This window comes from Bombina bombina, chromosome 1, assembly GCF_027579735.1.
Source record: "Bombina bombina isolate aBomBom1 chromosome 1, aBomBom1.pri, whole genome shotgun sequence".
NCBI classification, from domain to species: Eukaryota; Metazoa; Chordata; class Amphibia; order Anura; family Bombinatoridae; genus Bombina; species Bombina bombina.
The window spans coordinates 392748197-392771414 of record NC_069499.1 but is presented as its reverse complement, the minus strand read 5'-3'; the positions used below and the strand labels follow the sequence as shown (position 1 = coordinate 392771414).

Here is a 23218-nt window from a genome sequence, read left to right as displayed (position 1 = left end):
TCATTGCCAAGAAATATGGGTTGTTTATTTCTAAAGAATTGTAATAATGTAACTTTATCTTGGTAATTTAACATTTTTGCGACAATTGGCCTTGGCCTGGGGTTCCCTTTACCAGTTGTGGGCCCTTCTAGCCTGTGTACCCTCTTTAGGACTATTTGTGATTGAATCTGCGGGATTTGTAAAAGTTGCGGTAAGGTAACAGTTAGAAAGTTATTAAGATCTTCATACTGTTTTTCTTCTGGCACTCCAATAACTCTGAGATTGTTCCTCCTGGAGCGATTCTCTAGGTCTTCTAGCTTGCTCTGAATCTTCAGAAGTGTAGAATTCATAGCTTCTAGCTTGGTGTTGTGACCTCCAGAGAGGTCCTCTAGATCCGAGATTCTTTGCTCTGCCTCAGATAATCTACCAGAGAATTGTCGAATTTCATTTGTTAGTAATGAGATATCTTGCTTAATCTCATCTTTGAGAGTATGGAATATGGGAGCTAAAGCTTCAGAAATACTTGAAACTAATGATTGTACATCCAAAGGCTCGTTTAAGTGCGCAGGGTTAATAGCTATCGGGTGTACGTCCGCCGAGGTATCCAAGGTAGGCTTATTTTTCCTCTCTCTTTGCCTAACCGCCATAACTGAAGGTGAAGTTTTAGGGTGTTTAGAAATTTGTCCATGTGATTGTGCTCGAGACAAAAAAAAGAAATATCAAGTGCCCGAATATGTGAGGCGAGATGCAATATAAGAGGGGGAGAGCCCCCTGGTGAATTAAAGGAGAGAGAGAAGAACAAAAAAAAAAAAGGAGGGGGGGAGTGGGTGAGTGTTAGTGAGTGATTGTGATTTGTGCCATGAAAAGGAAAAAAAAAGGGATGCAGTGATTAGTGAATTTCAATTCAGTTAGAGAGATTGGCAGATCACTCTAACCCCGTACTACCAAGGCAAGAATCAGTAAGGAGACCCTTTGCAAGAAAATATCAATCTTATTTGAGGCATAAAAAACAATTTGATCTAGTTTAGAAGCCCTCTCTGAGTCTTCTATTAGCTCTCTACTTTTCCCTTCTTACTAGGGGAGTTACTAGAAATAAAAATGTAATAAATAACCTTTCCTGTGAGTATTTGTATATATGGGCGGAATCTTTAGTCTAGGCTGTATTTGCATATGACCCACAAGATATTGAAAAATAAGATGAAAGCTAGAGAGGCCCTCCTTATTGTAAATAGCCCACTAGAAAGTGAAATATTGCAGCAATACAGGAGGGAATACTAGTATTTAGGATTAGATTTTTAGGGGAATTTTATAAAAAAATTTCATCTAAACCTAAAAAAATAAGACAAAAATCTTTATCTCAAAAAACTTTTTTACCACCCAACCCATAGATTTATGGTAAGTACTTAAGTACAAAAAATTATTATCCCTCTCAGGGGTATGTAGGGACCCACGTTTAACAGAAGTTCTGTAACCAACAGTTAATTTTTAGTTTGACAATAATTAGAAAAATAACTTATCCCGTGTATGTAAAAGGAAGAGTTAAATGAAATAATAATGCAGAAACAAAAACTTGGGTGAGAATGTCCACCTTAATAAAGTGTAGCAAAGTGAGGTTTATGGTTACATAGACTTTATATAATTTAAAACCCTACTAATCAAAACGAAATTACACAAAGAAAAAATTGTAACTTCTGAAAGCCCAAAAGCAATACAGGGGTTCTTGGCTCACTATGTCTCTGAGAGCCCTAGGAGAAGACACAGCAAAAAGAACAAAAAGGAGTTCCACCTCGCCACAGGTTATGGGAAAAGGCCACCAATCGCACCTCTGGACTTGGGGGAGAACCCAAGGATCACAGCCTAGTCAACCAAGAGTCCAGGAACACAACAGCATAGAAGTAACAGGCAGCAATCTTCACACTGCAGCTCAAAGTCCCCCTACACACAGCACCGGTGGGAGGGGGCAGACAAACAAAGCCAGCGAGATCCAGCACCCAAGTGGAAACACTCCCAGGGCAAAGACAAGCTGCCCGCAACCGTCCACAAACCTGATGGCAGCTTTTCAGACAAGGCAAACCCCCCTCTCACAGCACCAGTAGAAGGGGAGGAGGACCACACGGCCCCTTGATTGTAGTGAGAACCACAGCAGGAGTCCTCTGGAGGAAAGGCGCAGTCGGATCCTCTCACAGCCGGGCTCGGATGAGGCACAGGAACAGCTGGTGGATAACTTCAGCGGGAAAAGAAAACTGCTCCAGACTTACGCCTATGGAGGGCGTAGATAAACAGGCTGTAGCCAACTTGGGTAGATTTATTCCCCTTCACACAGCACCCGTGGGAGGGAGAAGAAGCATCGACCACCCAGATCACTGGTGTGCCTCTGCAAAAACAAAGGGGAACGGCTGGAAGCGGGTAGAGGCTGCAAGGGGGGTAATGTGAGAAGTAAGCTGGAGACTCCAGAAAAATGGGGAAGACTCTGCCCCCCTCACGCAGCACCCGTGGGGGGGGGAAAGGTATCAGCTGTGCAGGCTGCTAATATGTCCCCACCAAAGTGAGATAGGAGTAGATACAAGAAGCGGTAATAATCAGTCCTTCTGATTTGCTGCAATGTGCAGGTTAGTGCGATGATTAAGCACTAAAGGAGTGCCGGTAGCGGTGTGTAGATTGCTATGCAGGCCGCCCAAGGTCTTGGATTTTCGGCACAAGGTTTCTCTGCCAACGGCTATTGCTGGGAGACTCAGAGCAAGCGTTTACGTGGCCTTAAGCTTATGCTCCTCCCCCGGAACTCCTAGAGCATGCAATTTTAAGCAAATTTCTAATTTACTCCTATTATCAATTTTCTTGGGTTTAGTATCCCTTTAACCTTGAGAAATCCACAGGTGTTTGTGTAGAGATGTACGTCTGATTTTTAGGAACCAGTGATGTAACGGAAGGGGCAATTTACTGCCATCCTCGTACCAGCTTTATGTACATTATTTATAAACAGGTATGTAAATTGGACTTTCTACACTGGTCATTATTTTAATATAGTGTTTTAAGAATTTTTTATAATAAATAGTAATACAGAGGTCACGGTTTCCTTTCTCTGAACAGCTATTCATGAGAGCTGATAGATACTTAGGTCTGCCAATTAAAAGGAGTTTGTGTGGGCTCCTGAATGTGTATAAGATTCTTCTACAAACAAACAAAAAGCATAATTGTTTATATTGTATGCAGGGCTTTATTATGTTTAGTTTTTGTTTCTTTCTTGCATGTTTGATGCAGTTTTATTGAAATGGAGCAAATTTTTACTGCTACAGCTGCAAATGACAGCTTTAAATTTGGGATTGCATTACTATATAGAGCTTGTATTAGCTCTAAATAGAAACCATGAATATTAGTAAGTTAGGACATTTCACTGAGGTAAAATAATAGTACACTGTATTTTTTCTATTCTTTATTTTTATTTGGAGCTTATCACGTTTGAATCACAGAAGGAATTATTACAGACTTTTAAATAGTCATATACACATTTATATACGTTATAAATCACATCTGTTATTGATTTTGTGGTTATATTTACACTATTGTTTTATTATAACATCAACACCACTAAGAGATTCCCTTAGTCCTATGAACAACTTGTTACTCTGCTTCAGAAGCAATCTCAAAATTTGGCACTTAAAGGGACATTAAACACTTTGAGATGGTAATATAAAATGATAAATTGTATATATAAAACAACACTTCAATATACTTTCATTATTTATTTTGTCCTCTTTGCCTGTAATTCCATTCTGAAATTGTGAGCTTTTCAGTTCCTGTTAGAAATGGAAGTGCAGAACACTGTTAAATCCAGCACAACCATTGGCTGCACACTCTAGTGACCTATTTATAACTGCCCCTAATTGGCCACAGCAGAGAAGGTAACACAAGTTACAACATGGCAGCTCCCAGTGTTTTATAGACACTAAAACTTTACACTTATTTTGTCACTTTTTAAACAACTAATGAAACTTTAAAAAATACATCTACATGTTAGTCATGGACTAATCTTTTCTTTGAATGCATCATTCTATCTAGCATGTATTTAGTGTTTAATGTCCCTTTAATCAATGTCCTCAACGTTACTGCTATCCCAGATTTTGTTCAGCAAACACCCTTATGTCACCCTTGTCCTACTTGTTTGCTGCATTGTATGCAACAGAAAAGAGCATAAAAAAACCTCAATTTCTTCTATTTTCGTTTCATTACCCGTCATTATATAACAAATTACAAGGTCTAGCCATAAAGGAAATCTTGATGAAAACATGTCTGATAAAATTAGGTAAATGTGCAGTGGTGCATTATTTAAATTGACGTCCCTTTAAGTACAATATGCCATAAGTAACTGGCGAGATCTTGTTCTGTTCTTAGCACAGGTTTAAAAAAAAAATAAAAAAAATGGACAGCCAAAGTTTCTTTTTTTTAATTTCTTGTATATTTTGTATGCAGATAAAGCCTTTACTGGCTACTTAAACAACATGTCTGTCTCCTCAATATTTTGTCTGGCTACTAAATTTGTCATCTCCTGCTTTATCATGATGAGTATCTCAAGGGTCCTTGTAGTAATACAAACTTATCAGGGACTCTAGTACCCTCTTGTGGTCAGTACTACAGCTCTTTAGTTACACAAAAGGCAATGCTGGTCTGGATGGGTGTATTATGTGAAAGGGAATTTACCAGTAAGCAATGTAACATTAAAAACTTTCAGATAGATTACGAGCTTTGCGTTATGAGTCAAATAACATTGTTATGGCCCATAATGCATCAATTTCCCTAACACTGCTATTACAAGTCTTGTCGGTATAGGTGTACCGCACACCTTTTAGCCTGTCACGCAACGTCAGTACCGCACTTTTAAAAAAGTCCTTTTTCAATGGGACTCCCATAGCGCCGGTATTACGAGTTTGCCTGGGAGGCCAAAAAGTGAGCGGTACACCCTATAACCACAAGATCCGTACCGCCATCTAAAGTGAGTAGTTATATGAGTTTTACGTTACAAAGCTGTACCATAAAACTCATAACTAAAGTGTTAAAAAGTACACTAAGACCCATAAACTACCTATTAATCCTTAAACCGAGGCCCTCCCACATCGCAAACACTATAATAAAGTTATTAACCCCTAATCTGCCGCTCCGGACATCGCCGCCACTATTAAAATGTATTATCCCCTATTCCGCCGCTCCCCGACATCGTTGCCACTATAATAAACCTATTAACCCCTAAACCGCCGCCCTCCTGCATTGCAAACACTATTTAAATATAATTAACCCCTAATCTGCCGTCCGCCCACTCTGCCGCTATAATAAACCTATTAACCCTTAAACCGCAAGCCCCCACAACGAAATATACTTAAATAAACTATTAACCCCTAAACCGAAAGCCCCACAGCGAAATATACTAAAATAAACTATTAACCCCTAAACCCGCCCCCCTAACTTTATATTAAAATTACAATTTCTCTATCTTAAATTAAATTAAAACTCACCTGTCAAATTAAATAAATTAATTTTAAACTAACAATTAAACTAAGATAATTATTAATCTACAATTAAACTAACTACCAAAAAAATTAAACTAAACTACACATTCAAAAAAAACTAACACTAATCTAAAAATTACAAAAAGTATCTAATTACAAAAAATAAAATAACTAAATTGCAATAACAAACAAACACTAAATTACAAAAAATAAGAAACAAATTATCAAAAATAAAAAAGAATTACCCATAATCTAATAGCCCTATAAAAATAAAAAGCCCCCCACCCAAATAAAAAAAACCTAGCCTACAATAAACTACCAATGGCCCTTAAAATGGGCTTTTGTGGGGCATTGCCCCAAAGATATCAACTCTTTTACCTGTAAGAAAAATACAAACACCCCCCAACAGTAAAACCCACCATCCCCACAACCAACCACCCCAAATAAAATAACTATCTAAAAAAACTAAGCTCCCCATTGCCCTGAAAAGGGCATTTGTATGGGCATTGCCCTTAACCCTTTGAGTGCTAATGACGGCTCTGAGCCGTCACAGAGTTTCTTACTCTGGTGCTAATGACGGCTCAGAGCCGTCATTAGCACTCTCCCACCTTGAGGGAAATCTGGGGGCTCCTAACCGCTCCTACCCTGGAGATCGTGCCTGTAGAGTGGCAGGCATCACCTGGGCTTCATGTGATGTGCGGTGATGTCACGCACAATGACGTGATGACGTCACTGTGCAACTGTATTTATACTTAACAATGTTAAAGGGACACTGTACCCAAATTTTTTCTTTTGTGATTCAGATAGAGCATGACATTTTAAGCAACTTTCTAATTTACTCCTATTATCAAATGTTCTTCATTCTCTTGGTATCTTTATTTGAAATGCAAGACAGTAAGTTTAAATGCCGGCCCATTTTTGGTGATCAACCTGGGTTGTTCTTGCCGATTGGTGGATAAACTCATCCACCAATAAAAAAGTGCTGTCCATAGTTCTGAATTAAAAAAAAAAGCTTAGATGTCTTCTTTTTAAAATAAAGATTGCAAGAGAACAAAGAAAAATTGATACTAGGAATAAATTAGAAAGTGGCTTAAAATTGCATGCTCTATCTGAATCATGAAAGAAAAAATTTGGGTTCAGTATCCCTTTAAGTATAGGAGGAGGGGGCATGCTACTTAGAAGCCTGTATCTCAGGCATCTAAGCAGCTACAGACCCCCAAGACCCACCGTTGGAAAGGTAATCGCCTAACCTTTCCAACAGTATAAGTCTTGGGGGTCTGTAAAAAAAAAAAGTTAAACTTTTTTTTTCAAAAATAAAAAAAATAAAAAAAAATATTAGCACCCAGGTGGGAAAGTGCTTAGCACTCAAAGGGTTAAAAGGGCATTTAGCTCTTTTACATGCCCAGACCCTAAACTAATAATAAAACCCACCCAAAAAAACCTTAAAAAAACCTAACACTAACCCCGACGATCCACTTACAGTTCAAGAAGTCTTCATCCAGCCGGCAAAGTCCTCATCCAGGCGGCAAGAAGTCTTCATCCAGACGGCATCTTCTATCTTCATCCATCCGGCGCGGAGCGGGTCCATCCTGAAGACATCCGGCGCGGAGCATCCTCATCATATGGTTGCCGCCGTAAACTGGAATTTCAATGCAAGTGAAGTCATCCAAGATGGCGTCCCTTGCATTACCATTGGCTGAAAGATTTTAATCAGCCAATAGGATTAAAGCTGCTAAAATCCTATTGGCTGTTCCAATCAGGGCTATTAGATTAGGTGTAATGCTTTTTTATTTTTTTGTTTCTTATTTTTTGTAATTTACTGGGGGTTTTTTTAATGTAATTTAGTTATTTTTATTTTTAGTAATTTTAGTGTTTATTTTTTTTGTAATGTTAGGTTTTAGTGTTAGGCAGGTTAGGTTTTATTTGACAGGTAAGTTTGTATTTATTTTAACTAGGTAGTTAGTAAATAGTTAATAACTATTTACTAACTAGTCTACCTAGTTAAAATGAATACAAACTTACCTGCGAAATAAAAATAAAGCCTAAGCTAGCTACAATATAACTATTAGTTATATTGTAGCTCGCTTAGGTTTTATTTTACAGTAAGTTTGTTTTCAGTTTAAAATAGTTATTATTTAGTTAATATTTGTAACTTTAGTTTAGCTATATTTTAATTATGTTAAAGTTAGGGGGTTTTAGGGTTAGGTTTAGGGGTTAATGGATTTATTTAGTGGTAGTGATGTGGGAGGCCAGAGGATTAGGGGTTAATAACTTTAGTATATTGGCGATGACATCGGGAGTGGCAGATTAGGGTTTAATAGTTTTATGTAGGTGGCGGCGATGTTGGGGGTGGCAGATTAGGGGTTAATAACTATGTAGGTGGCGGCGATGTTGGGGGTGGCAGATTAGGGGTTAATAACTGTATGTAGGTGGTGGCGATATCAGGGGTGGCAGATTAGGGGTGTTTAGACGTGGAGTTTATGTTAGGGTGTTAGGTTTAAACTTAACTTTTTCTTTCCCCATAGACATCAATGGGGCTGCGTTACGGAGCTTTTCATTCCGCGATCGCAGGTGTTAGGCTTTTTTTTTGCCGGCTCTCCCCATTGATGTCTATGGGGAAATCGTGCACGAGCACGTCAAGGCAGCGCTTGATTTCAGTGCGGTATGGAGCTCAACAAAACCATATAGTCCGCACAAGCCTTCTTTTTTTAAAACTTGTAATAGCCGCGCTATAGGGAGGTGAAATAATGCCGCTTTTGTGGCGGTCATTAAAATCCCTATAGCGATCAAAACTCGTAATCTAGCTGTTTGTTACTTGCATAGTTTACAACATTTATGCTTGTCTGATTAATTATTTTCTTTCAGAATGATGATGGTCCAGGGTCCTACAAAACATATGGGATATATTTCCCGCCACTAGGAGGAGGTCAAGAACTCATATCAGAGCTTGAAATCCCTCCCACCTCCTATCTCTCTCTAGTTTAATGTATATCCGAGTACAGAATAGGAAACATATAGGTAGGAAAGATAAAGCAGGGTTTGTAGAGGCGTCATTAAAACTATCGCCCAAACATTGAAACGGACGGGGTCTGTGGACCATTATCATTTTGAAAGAAAAAATTCATCAGGTAAGTATACATTGTATTATCTTTCGTAAAATGATGATGGCCCATAACATATGGGATTAATACCCAAGCCGATGGTCTATGTTTGGAAAAGGTGGGAAATTTTCTTTGTAAATGATATTCCCTAGGTCTGATCTCCCAATTTATAATCCATAAGCAAGTAGCTGAAACAACCTATATTATCAACTATCTCCTACAAGGGCAAGAACAAAACTAGAGAGAGATGGGAGGGATTTTAAAGGGACACTGAACCCAATTTTTTTCTATCATGATTCAGATAGAGCATGCAATTTTAAGCAACTTTCTAATTTACTCCTATTATCAAATTCTTTTCATTCTCTTGGTATCTTTATTTGAAATGCAAGAATGTAAGTTTAGATGCCGGCCCATTTTTGGTGAACACACTGTGTTGTTCTTGCTGATTGGTGGGTAAATTCATCTACCAATAAACAAGTGCTTTCCATGGTCCTGAACCAAAAAAATAGCTTAGATGCCTTCTTTTTCAAATAAAGAAAGCAAGAGAATGAAGATAAATTGATAATAGGAGTAAATTAGAAAGTTGTTTAAAATTGCATGCTCTATCTGAATCACGATAGAAAAAAATTGGGTTCAGTGTCCCTTTAACCCCTTAATGACCACAGCACTTTTCCATTTTCTGTCCGTTTGGGACCAAGGCTATTTTTACATTTCTGCTGTGTTTGTGTTTAGCTGTAATTTTCCTCTTACTCATTTACTGTACCCACACATATTATATACCGTTTTTCTCGCCATTAAATGGACTTTCTAAAGATACCATTATTTTCATCATATCTTATAATTTACTATAAAAAAAATTATAAAATATGAGGAAAAAATGGAAAAAAACACACTTTTTCTAACTTTGACCCCCAAAATCTGTTACACATCTACAACCACCAAAAAACACCCATGCTAAATAGTTTCTAAATTTTGTCCTGAGTTTAGAAATACCCAATGTTTACATCTTCTTTACTTTTTTTGTAAGTTATAGGGCCATAAATACAAGTAGCACTTTGCTATTTCCAAACCATTATTTTTCAAAATTAGCGCTAGTTACATTAGAACACTAATATCTTTCAGGAATCTCTGAATATCCATTGACATGTATATATTTTTTTTAGTAGACATCCCAAAGTACTGATCTAGGCCCATTTTGGTATATTTCATGCCATCATTTCGCCGCCAAATGCGATTAAATACAAAAAATCATTCATTTTTTCACTAATTTTTTCACAAACTTTTGGTTTCTCACTGAAATTATTTACAAACAGCTTGTGCAATTATGGCTTAAATGGTTGTAAATTTTTCTCTGGGATCCCTTTGTTCAGAAATAGCAGACATATATGGCTTTGGCGTTGCTTTTTAGCAATTAGAAGGCTGCTAAATGCCACTGCGCACTACACGTATTATGCCCAGCAGTGAAGGGGTTAATTAGGGAGCATGTAGGGAGCTTTTAGAGGTAATTTTAGCTTTAGTGTAGTGTAGTAGACAATCCCAAGTATTGATCTAGGCCAATTTTGGTATATTTCATGCCACCATTTCACCGCCAAATGCGATCAAATTAAAAAAAACATTAAATTTTTCACAATTTTAGGTTTCTCACTGAAATCATTTACAAACAGCTTATGCAATTATGGCACAAATGGTTGTAAATGCTTCTCTGGGATCCCCTTTGTTCAGAAATAGCAGACATATATGGCTTTGGCGTTGCTTTTTGGTAATTAGAAGGCCCCCAAATGCTGCTGCGCATCACACGTGTATTATGGCTAGCAGTGATGGGGTTAATTATGTAGCTTGTAGGGAGCTTGCAGGGTTCATTTTAGCTTTAGTGTAGAGCTCAGCCTCCCACCTGAAATATCAGACCCCCTGATCCCTCCCAAACAGCTCTCTTCCCTCCCCCGCCTCACAATTGTCCCCGCCATCTTAAGTACTGGCAGAAACTCTGCCAGTACTAAAATAAAAGCTATATTTGGGCTTTTTTTTGTTTTTTTCTTATCATATTTACATATGCTGCTGTGTAGGATCCCCTCTTAGCCCCCAACCTCACTGATTCCCCACCAAACAGCTCTCTAACCCTCCCCCTCTGCCTTAATGGGCACCATCTTGGGTACTGGCAGCTGTCTCCCAGTACTCAGTTTAGTAAAAAAAAGTATGTTTTTTTTATTTAATTGCCCTTTTCTGTAGTGTAGCTTCCCCCCCCTTCCAGATCCCTTAGATGATTATGTAATTTTTTTTTAAAATGTTTTTTTTTTAACTTTTATTAAACTTTGTTTTTCTGCAGTGTAGCGGTTCCCTCCCGCCGCCCCTGTGCACGCGCGCGTGCTCCCGCCTGTCCCGCCCCCCTCCACTTCACTCGGCACATCGATGGCCGCCCACCCGCCTCCCAGACTTGCTCCCACCCACCAACGATACTGGCCACCGATGTCCGGTGCAGAGAGGGCCACAGAGTGGCTCTCTCTGCATCGGATGGCCAAGGGGGGTTATTGCAGGATGCCTCAATATCGAGGCATCACTGCAATAACCGGAAAGCAGCTGGAAGCGAGCAGGATCGCTTCCAGCTGCTTTCCAGACCAAGGACGTATGCCACACGTCCTCGGTCATTAACTGTATTTTTTTTGAGGACGTACGTCCTTGGTCGTTAAGGGGTTAAGTTCTGATTTGGGCTCTTGACCTCCACCTAGTGCCGAGAAATATATTCCATATGTTATGGAGAACTGTGGACCATCATCATTTTATGAAAGAAATTCTACATTTGAAAACTAAACTAATTTCCCCCAATAAAGAAACCAACACATAATAAACAATATATATAGTCAGAGACTGTAAACACCTTATTTTTCTACTTTTTTAGAACAGCACAAAGGCTTCCTGTTGAATTTTCATGGCTATTTTAAACTTGCTACATATCTTTTCTTAATTGGATTCAACTGAAGCCTGGATTGGCTTCTCCAAATAAGAATAATGCTGGGTGGAGTCTGTCTATTGAAAAACTATTGCAGAAAACAAGATCTTAATTTGTTTTCAAAATGACTTGGCTGATGTTATTCTATAGCAAGACAACAGACATTTCTTTTAATTGCAAGGTGTTTTCAGTCCCTTTAAGTAATTGCTGCTACTTACGGTCTAAAGGGGGTCTCACGTTGTGGAAGTTTATGTTTTTCGCCCACGTTTTATGCTTCAACAAAACAAGTAGGTGGAAGTAGCATAATATTAAGAAATGAGAGGTCAGCATGCTGAAACAAGTTCTTCTTATTTCGATCAGTTACCCAAGTACCACACCTGAAATAAAGAGGACACTTCATTAAGTTTATTTGTGGAATAATAAAGGTTCAATGGCCATAATAGTAAAAAAAATTCTTGATTTAATTTGTTAGAACATGTAATTTTAAGATTATTGACTGAGCACTACTATGTGTTTAACCCCCAAAAAGGGGTTAAACACACAGTAGAAGTACAACACAGGACTCACAGAGCACTGCTGGTCCAGAATTGAAAGTGCCCCAATCAGCAGCACTAGTCACATGACTCAGAGTTGTGTAACTATCACTGTTGACCGGATCAGCGTCAGTTTCCACTCGGGGCCAGCAATGCTCTCCTGAGTGGTACTTCTACAGTGTGTTTAACCCCTCTGCGGAAGTTAAGCACATAGTAGTGCAGGGTCACTACTCTTGAAATTACACACTCTAAGAATTAGAGCTTTTCATTTTTCAACTATTTTGTTTTGTGAAAAACGTCATCCTCAAGTGAAGAAAAAAAAAAAAAAAGAGGCAAAAAAAGATGTAAAATCGAGAACCCACTAAACCAAACAAATGGGTAACGTGTAAAAGTCACATACATATCATTTTAAAATAAAAATAAAAAAAAATTCATTAATTTTCCAGCAATAATTAAAGAGACATTTTGATTGTTAATCCACATCAGCCTCTAGGTTTTTAATAAACATTTATATAATAAGTGAAATAATCAAGTGTACCTAATGCCACCGGAGACCAACTGTTAATTCAGTTGAGTTGTGAGAGAGTGCTGGTTTAATCTTTGAGCAATATCAGGAACAAAATGAATTTCATAGCATAAGTCAACAAAGGAAAAAACATTATGTGACAAACCTTGTAATGTGTGACCTTGTAATGGCATTTCACTGTTACACTTCTAGAATGTTTTTAAAACAATGTGTAGATTGTGGTAGTTACACATTTGTTTGCCAAACTATGGGGCCGATTTATCATGGGCCGAATGGCCTCTGATGTCCCCGTTTCCACGCAAGCCTTCAGCCTTCAGTTATCTTTAGACCGCTGCTACATAACTTGTCCACTGCCTCTAAGGCTGCGGTCTGCAATCCGCCCGATCCTATACGATCTGGGTGATTGACACCTCCTGCTAGCAGCTGATTGGCCGTGAATCTGCAGGGGGCGGCATTGCACAAGCGTATTCTGTCAGCATTCAGCGTTGTCTGTCGGACATGATACGCTACATCGTCTCATGTCGGACAGACAATGATAAATCGGCCCCTAAGGATCAACCCCTCTATACATTATACATGATCCTAAACAGTTTGTTTCTGAAAAAATAATAATGATGTTTTGCTCCAAACTGCAGACATATTTAAATGTATTTTTTGTACAGACCTAAAACACATATGTTTGTCTTATTTATCTGTCTATGCTAAAATGTTCACCTTTTTTACTGCACTCAAGATGGACCTGCAAATGATTATAATGGCTTCACTTATATGGAATAGTGTATTGCAGAACTATAAAAAAGCTTCCGATTTATTTCCATTATCAAAGTTGCTTTGTTCCCATGATATTCTTTGTTGAAGAGATACCTAGGTAGGCATCTGGAGCACTACATGGCAGTAAATATAAACAGTGCTGCCATCTAGTGCTCTTGCAAATGGATAACATTCTTGCAAAACTGCTGCCATATAGTGCTCCAGAAATGGGCAGGCTCTTGAGCATATGTCCCAGCTTTTCAACAAATGATTCCAAAAGAACAAAGGAAAATAGATAATTGAAGTAAATTAGAAAGTTACATAATCTGAATTATATAAGAAAAAGATGTGGGTTTCATATTCCTTTAATAGCATGAATTAACTATCAACTTGTGGAGTAGCCCTTAAACACATTGCATTAGATTACAGGAGGAGCACAGAAATGTTACTCGTATGGTGTTTTAAAATCACTTCCAATTTTACACTCATATTTCAAGTTGAAAGCTGAATTTATCCCTCAAGTCTAGTGCGCACTAACATCTGCAAGTCCGCCAGCACAGAAGTGATAAATCCCTAACATAAAAGCGGCCCACAGTACAATGCATTTTTAACGCTAAGCTGACAGAGCGCCAAATAAAAGAAAACAAGATCTTAGAGTTCTTCATTTAGTTCTGTACAATTTAAATTAAACTTAAAAGGACACTGAACCCAATTTTTTTTCTATTATGATTCAGATAGAGCAGGCAATTTTTAGCAACTTTCTAATTTACTGCTATTATCAAATTCTTTTCATTCTCTTGGTATCTTTATTTGAAATGCAAGAATGTAAGTTTAGATGCCGGCCCATTTTTGGTGAACACACTGTGTTGTTCTTGCTGATTGGTGGGTAAATTCACCTACCAATAAACAAGTGCTTTCCATGGTTCTGAACCAAAAAATAGCTTAGATGCCTTCTTTTTCAAATAAAGAAAGCAAGACAACGAAGAAAAATTGATAATAGGAGTAAATTAGAAAGTTGTTTAAAATTGCATGCTCTAACTGAATCATGAAAGAAAAAATTTGGGTTCAGTGTCCCTTTAAGGCTTTTGCAATCAGCAAAGTACTTCAGTATTTTGGGGGAAAGGATTATTTTTTTTAATGAATGAAGCACAGTGTTAGTAAATCAAGCATATAAAAACTTAGAAGGGCCACTTCTGGACCCAGATCTCACTTAGCACACTTATGGAGGATAATTATTCCTATTACTGAGATCTCTATCTACATTGAATATGACATAGGACTTCCCTTAACATAATCATTAATGTAGGACATCTACATGTAATAAGAAGCTATATGGCACCTTTTGTATAAGTTCAAACAGTTTACTGCGCTACATCAGACATATTAAATACAGTTTTAGTAAGATTATTTGTCTGAACATTTGAGAATGATTATATAACATCAATAGATACTGTTCGATTGTCTTCCAAAGCCCAGGAGGGCACCAGGAAAAGTTAATCTTAAACTTGAAGATCCTTTTTTCTACTTGAATTACTATGCACCTGTGTGACAAATTCAATCAATAATATTACCTGGCCCAAAGGCTACTATTACGTATAGGCCCAGGGCTTCCAGCAAAGATTTATTCTAAAGATCTAAATCTAGTAAATGTATTAAACCCGACATAAAAACAGAATAATCTACCTAGTCTTCTGCACACAGTAGAACACTACTTATATCCAGCACTAACTGGCACAACTAGCTTATGCTTAAAAGATTTTATAAGCTCAGGAAAGAGGAGGGAGCCACATGGTTGGATTCCTCTCAGAGCTGGCATAGTGAACCACAACAAAATTGTGTAATAGTGTAAGCTGCTCTGTAGCCCTTGCAGGGCTGCTTTGCACATGCGAGCCTGCTTCCCGCAATGTAAGAAGCAGTGGTCATCAGAAATGGAGAAGGTAAATCATAGAGAGCTAGTTCGCTCGCTCTCGGTGATTGACAGTCCCTTCTCTCACGTGAGAGGGGCGGGCATTATACACTCATCTGAGTGTGTAATGATGCATACCGGCCAGCAGACTAACAGATCCGCTGTCTGTATGCAGCAAAGACGTGCGGACAGCTTCTCAAGTTGAGAAGAAAACAGATCCGCTGTCTGTATGCAGCAAAGACGTGTGGACAGCTTCTCAAGTTGAGAAGAGAACAGATCCACTGTCTGTATGCAGCAAAGATGTACAGACAGCTTCTCGAGTTGGGAAGAGAACAGATCCGCTGTCTGTATGCAGCAAAGATGTGCAGACAGCTTCTCAAGTTGAGAAGAGAACCCACCGTCTGTATGCAGCAAAGGCTTGCGGCCAGCTTCTCAACTTGAGAAGCTGTCCACTCGCCATTTAATACATGGGGCCCTTAGTGTGTAAAACATTACTAAAATGTATAACAAATAACCATATGAATTAGTCGTAGCCTACATCACTTCTGATCATCAAATCTTCATGACAGATATAAGCTATGCCAAAGCAAATTTACATTAGTCCTGGCACATAGTATATGAGAGAGAGAGACACAGAGAGAGAGAGACACAGAGAGAGAGAGAGAGAGAGAGACACAGAGAGAGACAGAGATACAAAAGTTTACCCCATTCCAGTCTTCTCAACCTGGAAAGTCCCTGAAGCATAGTACTTGTAAAACAGAGCTCATAGGTGAAAATTTGTCAGTGTTATCCCTCAGCAAATATGTCCATTTCTCTCTCATCTCTGATCTGCCAGCGTCAGCGAGTGTTGCATTCTGTTGTTCCAACATGGGCTTCAGACCTACAATAAGAATACATCCCAACTCTGAGACCACATCCCAATCAGCACACTTCTGTCCCACGTTGATCAAGCAGGTCTCTAACCCAAAAGCGCAACTCTTATCTTAGAGCGTAGAACAGTGCATCTCATTCATCATAGCATTTCCTTTCTCCCCTCATTCAGAATAGGTGTCAATAATAGAAGTGAATACACTTTCAATTCACGTAGAAATTCTTGTTGGAAGCCATTCAACAGGGTGGTCAGGTCATGCAAAAACTGTTTTACATTTCCCTCCATGTGTACATCCATATATTAGCACAGATGTGAGGTAAATTCTGGAAGTCTTTATGAACTGCTTATATGACAGTTTAATAGCAAGATTACTACACTGCTCATTAGCTCAGATGTCTGGGGGTAGGAATGTGCGGCAGCCCAAACCAGTGATCCGTCAGCCACAGAGCTAGGGCAAAGATACTAGTTTACAGGAATATATACACATAAATACATATGTACACATATTTAGACATATATAATATATATAAATTACATATATATATATATATCAAAATAACAAGAGTATTGTATTGAGCAATGATACTTTTTTATTGGACTAACTATACATTTATAAGATGACAAGCTTTCAGAAGAGTTCCTTCATTTATCAAGTCTGAAGCAATACTGACCAATACTGAATCAATACTGAAGCTTCAGACTTGATAAAGGAAGGAACTCTTCCGAAAGCTTGTCATCTTATAAATGTATAGTTAGTCCAATAAAAAAGTATCATTACTCAATGCAATACTCTTGTTATTTTGATATCTAAATCTCTGGACTAACATGGCTACTCCAATCAATGTGTGTGTGTATATATATATATATATATATATATATATATATATATATATATATATATTGTAAAAAAAAAAAAACATCAGATATATGTAGAAATATATATTTATGGATTAATAGAACATATTATTCAATGTACATTAGAATGTGAAATATTCATATTTCATGTCAGTTATCGCACATGAGAATATGCGATCGGGTTCACGCAAGAGTGGAGTGTTAGGTTTTTTTCACCATTGATTTCTATGGGCGAATACATAAACGTGCATGCGATATTGTAAGTTAGTCATTTTGAACTCGTCGGGTTAGCGCACAAGCGAAAACAGTCTACTTTCAACTCATAATACGAGTGCAAACAACGAGCGCAAAATGCTTACTTCTAGCACAATTAATGCTCAAGTGTGAGCGTTTTCTCTGAATATCAGTATAGACAGCAGCTGATGTGCATCCCAGTCTAAAAGTCATCAACCTATGTTTAAACAGGAATACAGCTGACACCGCTTACTTGATAATTCAATATTTATTCTTATGTAGATATTGCATTTAAGATCTATGTAAGCTCTTTATAAGCTGCACAGAAAATAATAATGTGTAGGCAAAGTTATGTTTTAAATTTTTCCGCATACCAACTCAATATTAGTCATGCCAGGTATTTCTTATTTAGCAGGTTAACTGGAGCAGAACTTTGCCATTGTATGCTGAAACAATGTCAGATTTGTGATTGCTCTTTGTTTGAACTCTGGGCATCATATCTCAAACAAATATTATGGGAGTTACTGTTTGGTCAGTGGGACCATTTCAGGAAGTCCTACCTATGATATTTTGATTCTTTGCCACATAAGTCAAAAGGATTTTCTACAAAACAGGAATGTAGCAACCACTGGACTAAATCTGCCACTTCATAAACCAAATACCATTAGCGCATTCTGCTCTACCAAAGTATACCTACAGCAACATGCTTCTTAATGTCATCTCTAATTTTTTATTTTTTAAATGTGCCTTAGCCAAGAGTGTTAGAAATGTAGTTAGACAAAATATAAAAGTGCTGTTAAAGAAATACTAAACCCAATTTTTTTCTTTCATGATTCAGACAGAGCATGCAATTTTAAGCAACTTTTCTAATTTACTCCTAGAAGCCAGCCCATTTTTGGTTCAGAACCCTGGATACTAGCGCTTGTTGATTCCACCAATCAGCAAACACTACCCAGGTTCTGAACCAAAAAATGGGCCTGCTCTTAGATTCCTGCTTTTTCAAATAAACATAGCAAGAGAACGAAGAAAATTAGATAATAGGAATAAATTAGAAAGTTGCTTAAAATTGCATGTTCTATCTGAATCATGAAAGAAAAAAAATTTGGGTTTAGTATTCCTTTTAAATGGGGCATCAAACAACCACCTTTCTTCGCATGCATTTGAAATTCCTATACTAACATTTCCTGCATGCTTAGCTTGTACAAAATTCCTGCCTCACACAGGAGCTTATATTCAGGTAGCCCAGCACTTTCTAAAAGAGGAATACAGCGGTCTGTAAAAGAAATGCACTATTTTAATATATTTAGTATTTTTCATAATGCTTGAGTAAGGCATAGCCAATAACTCTACTTATTAATTTGACAAGGAATAGCTGTTTAGAACCTGTATAGAATTCTACAAGAAAAGCGAATACCTTTTTTAAAGTATTTTTGAGCTTTGTGGAGATAAGTAAAAGAAAAGAGATGTTCCAAAGTAAATTTCAGATTTATTGCTTTGCATGAAAATATCAAAATGTATTTCAAATAATATATTTCAAATAGGGTTGCACCGATACCATTTTTTTAAGACCGAGTACAAGTACCGATACTTTTTTTTAAATACTCGCCGATACCAATTACCGATTCTTTTTTAATGTCATGTGACAGTGTCCCAAGCACAATACAGACTAATAATTTAAGATAGCTTCTTTATAATTATGAAGAACTGTAACTCAAAAGATATTATGAAATAATAAAACAGTTTTATTTGCTTGTTGTCACAAAGTTCTAAAAACAAAGAAATTTCACAGAACACGTTTATAAATAAAAATATTACATTCAAATATATTCATAATAACAACAATAAATAACAAATGTAATACCACAACCAACCAAAAGTGCAATGCAGTAAAAAATATACCAGTGCACTGTTTAAACATGGGGAACAACACTATGGGCTAGCTTACATTTGACTGGTAAGCTTTACCAATGCTCATCTAGCAATTATAATAATTTTTGAAAAGTTAGTAGCAAGTTCTTTTTAAGGAACAGAAGCATCTCTGAATGTTCAGCTATACGTCTGTTTCTGCTATCAGTAATGTCATTTGATGCTAAGCAGAACAGTCTCATTTTCAGCACTACTGCATGGGGCAGAAAGATCATTTTGGGCCATTTTAGCCAGAGCTTAAAATCTCAGTTTATTAACTACCCAGTACTTCAGGGGTTTGTCTGAACAAGGTACAGTGATCTCTCTTACAATAATACAATACAACAGCAATTTGTATTGGAAGAACAGAAGTGAACCATTTTTAGTTGAGTCTCCACTACAGCTTAAAATGAAATGGGAACATGCAGTTTGAGTATGGGTAGGAAGTGCAGGTATCGGTTTAAGTATCGGTGCATTTGCATGAGTACAAGTACTCATGCAAATACTTGGTATCGGCACCGATACTAGTATCGGTATCGGTGCAACCCTAATTTCAAATATTTAAATAAATATCAAACAGTATACATACACACATACACACATATACACACACATACACACATACATACACATATACACATACATACACACATATATATACACACACACACACACACACATACATACACACACATACACATATACACACATACATACATACACACACACACACACATAGATACACACACACACACACACATATATACACACACATACATAAATACACACACATACACACACATATACACACATACACACACATACATACACACACACACATAGATACACACACACACATATACACACACATATGCAGCTCTGGAAAACATTAAGAGACCAATGCAAAATGATCAGTTTCTCTGGATTTTATAGGTATGTTTTTGAGTGAAATTAACATTTGTGTTTTATTCTATAAACTACTGACATAATTTCTCCCAAATTTGAAATAAAAATATTGTAATTTAGAACATTTACTTGCAGAAAATAACTAGCTAAAATAACAAAATAGATGCAGTGTGTTCATACCTCAAACAATGCAAAGAAAACAAGTTCATATTCATTTTTAAACACAATACTAATGTTTTAACTTAACAAGAGTTCAGAAATCAATATTTGGTGGGATAACCGTGATTTTCAATCACAGCTTTCATGCATCTTGGCATGCCCTACACCAGTTTTTCACATTGCTGTTTGGGTGACTTCATGCCCTTCCTGGTGCAAAAATTCAAGCAACTCCGCTTTGTTTGATGGCTTGTGACCCATCCATCTTCCACTTGATCACATTTCAGTGGTTTACAATGGTGTTCAGGTCTAGAGATTGCGCTCACCATTACAGGGTCTTGATCTAGTGGTCCTCAATCCACACCTTGATAGACGTGACTGTGTGGCATGGAGCATTGTCCTGCTTGAAAAACCAATACTCATTGTTGAGGAACATTGTCAGAGATGAAGGAAGGAAGCAAGTTTTCTTCCAAAATAACCTTGTATGTGGCTTGATCCATGCATCCTTCACAAAGCAAAAATCTGCCCAATTCCAGGTCATCTTCTCTCATGAGTACAATTTTCAGCTTTGCCCAACACCTGGTCATCTAATGGTTTGACGGAGACCTGGAGAGGTCTACGAACCACAGTGCCTAGCACCCACTGTGAACTGTGGTGGAGGATCAGTTATGATCTGGGGTGCTTCAGCAAGGCTGGAATTGGGCAGGTTTATCTTAGTGAAGGATGCATGAATCAAGCAACATACAAGGTTATCCTGTAGGAAAACTTGCTTCTTTCTCCTCTGACAATTTTCCCCAACTCTGAGGATTGTTTTTCCAGCAGGAGAATGCCCCATGCCACACAGCCAGGCCAATCATGGTGTGGATGGAGGACCACCAGATCAAGACCCTGTCATGGCCAGCCCAATATCCAGACCTAAACCCTTATTGAAAACCACAAGCCATCAAAAAAAGCTGAGCTGACAGCGCCCATGGCAGGTCGCACATACTAGAGGCTCCTGGTTTCAGATTAATAATATGCCAGTTATAAAATGATCTAACTACCGATCCTAACTCCTGACCGATGATGAACCTTTTTAACGATCGAAACTAATAAGATGGCAATGCTCATGTGACAGAAACGCTTACTTTGGAGCTCTAAAGTGAACGGTGGGAGATCTGAGTGGCAGCCTATCTTGCAAACATCAACACCCCAAACACGCAATCATACTTACACTACTTTAATTACCTACATAACTACATACAGTAGTTCTCTATCATCCTTACTAAATATGGAGGACCCTTATATAAAGTGGCAAGTACTGCTTGACAAGCTGGAGCAAAAGATGAACAGTAAATATGATGACCTCATAATGGCCCTGAGGAAACTAATTATGAAACTATAGAGGTAGAGAGAACAATCTTCAATGCACATCGCACCCTCTTTAAGCAGACCTCAAAAACCAGCCTTACGGAAACAGACCTCGCTAGCTACTCAGAAGATGTCGGGGATACAGAGAACACCTACTTTCGATATCTGTTTCAGCCGAGAAGCATGCGGCCAATACTTCGGAGCGAAGCGCTGACAGTACACAGCAGCACATGGTGGCTACATTCCCAGTCAATGAAGGGGGAACTCTTTCAAGATTTAAAGCAACAAGAGGCTTGAAACAGTGGATACCACTGGGACTACCTCCATCACTCAGTTGTCGAAAAGTTTGGAATCCTGTGCTGTCACTTTTATCATGGGCTACTACCCGCCTAACAGAGATAGAGATGATATCATTACAGACTATCTCACAACCCTCACAGCTCCCGGGGATGCAAGGCAGGGCCTGAAGTCTCTCCAACTCAAACTGTTCAGAACCCCACGAAGAATAGGTATTTGGTAAAGTTTACCAATAGTTAGGCAGCTCTTACTCTTCATGACACACTGGGTTATGCTTACTTGGAATATATCTATGCTGAAGTTGCCTGATTATGAGACATCCCCAGAAGATTTGCCCCTGAGGCGAGCAGCTAACTCTGCACCCCATATCCCCATGCCCCTAAAGCAGTAACCTAGTCATGAGGACAGTAATGTTGGATACTACTTTGTACGGTGCAACTAAAGGTTCTACTTTATGTGAGAGTGAGCTCTTCATAAACACTACTCTCTGTGACCTGATGATCTATTATTGCCTTTATATTGAACATGTTGATGTACTATGTACTCTGCAGTGCCCTTAAATTTAGCTGTTCTGCTTTTTTTTTGTATTTACTTCTAAAGGTCTGATATCTTGTAAATTGTTCATACACCTCAGCATTTACGGTTGCCTTGTAAATTACAATACATGTAACCATACAGTATATTACCTGTACATCACTGCATGCTGTTTGTATCACATAGTTATGTATGTGCCACTATGGTCTATATAACAAGCTACAGCTATTGTATCTTAAGAGTTATACCGTGCATGTGCAAACGTAATGCTACATAATATAACCCTCACAACGTTCTTTCTCTCTCCCAAAAATAGTTTAAGCAAGAAGATAGAGAACTATTTAGCTATTTGTTATATATATATATATATATATATATACACACCACAATATTTTATTGTTATACTCTCTCATGGTCCAAGAGCGACTGTTTATATCATTAAATTCCCTCTATGTGTAGTTTTAATTCAACGGGGTCCGTTAGTGACCCCTCGTGAATCTGAGAGGAATTAAAAATAATTAAACTGAGGTCCTATTTCACTATATTCAGTTTACTTGTTATTGTTTTGTTTGAAGAGAGACTGTTTGTATCATTGTTGTGATTATGTGTTTAGCTCATTTATTTTATATTACCTCAAGCGGTACTTCAAGTTTATATTTTACTTTCATTGTTACAATTATATTTCATACCTACTAAGTATCCAGGGCCGGTGCTAGACTATTTTGCGCCCTAGGCAAGAACAGCTACTTGCCCCCCCCCCCCCCTCACCAAAAATAAAATAAAAAATTATAACATACATGTGCTATATATATAAATATATATATATATATATATATATATATATATATATATATATATATATGCTATATATAT

General features: G+C 37.8%; 1 protein-coding gene across 3 annotated transcripts in view; it reads right to left on the bottom strand.

The window, feature by feature from the left end:
• Positions 1-23218, bottom strand: part of LYPD6B (LY6/PLAUR domain containing 6B) — a 253595-nt gene that overhangs the window by 29940 nt on the left and 200437 nt on the right. For all 3 annotated transcript variants that reach the window (XM_053698289.1, XM_053698288.1, XM_053698290.1), the window contains exon 2: positions 11741-11899. In XM_053698289.1, coding sequence (XP_053554264.1) covers positions 11741-11852 — 112 coding nt within the window. In that variant the 5' untranslated portion in view covers positions 11853-11899. The remainder of the gene's footprint in view (positions 1-11740; positions 11900-23218) is intronic.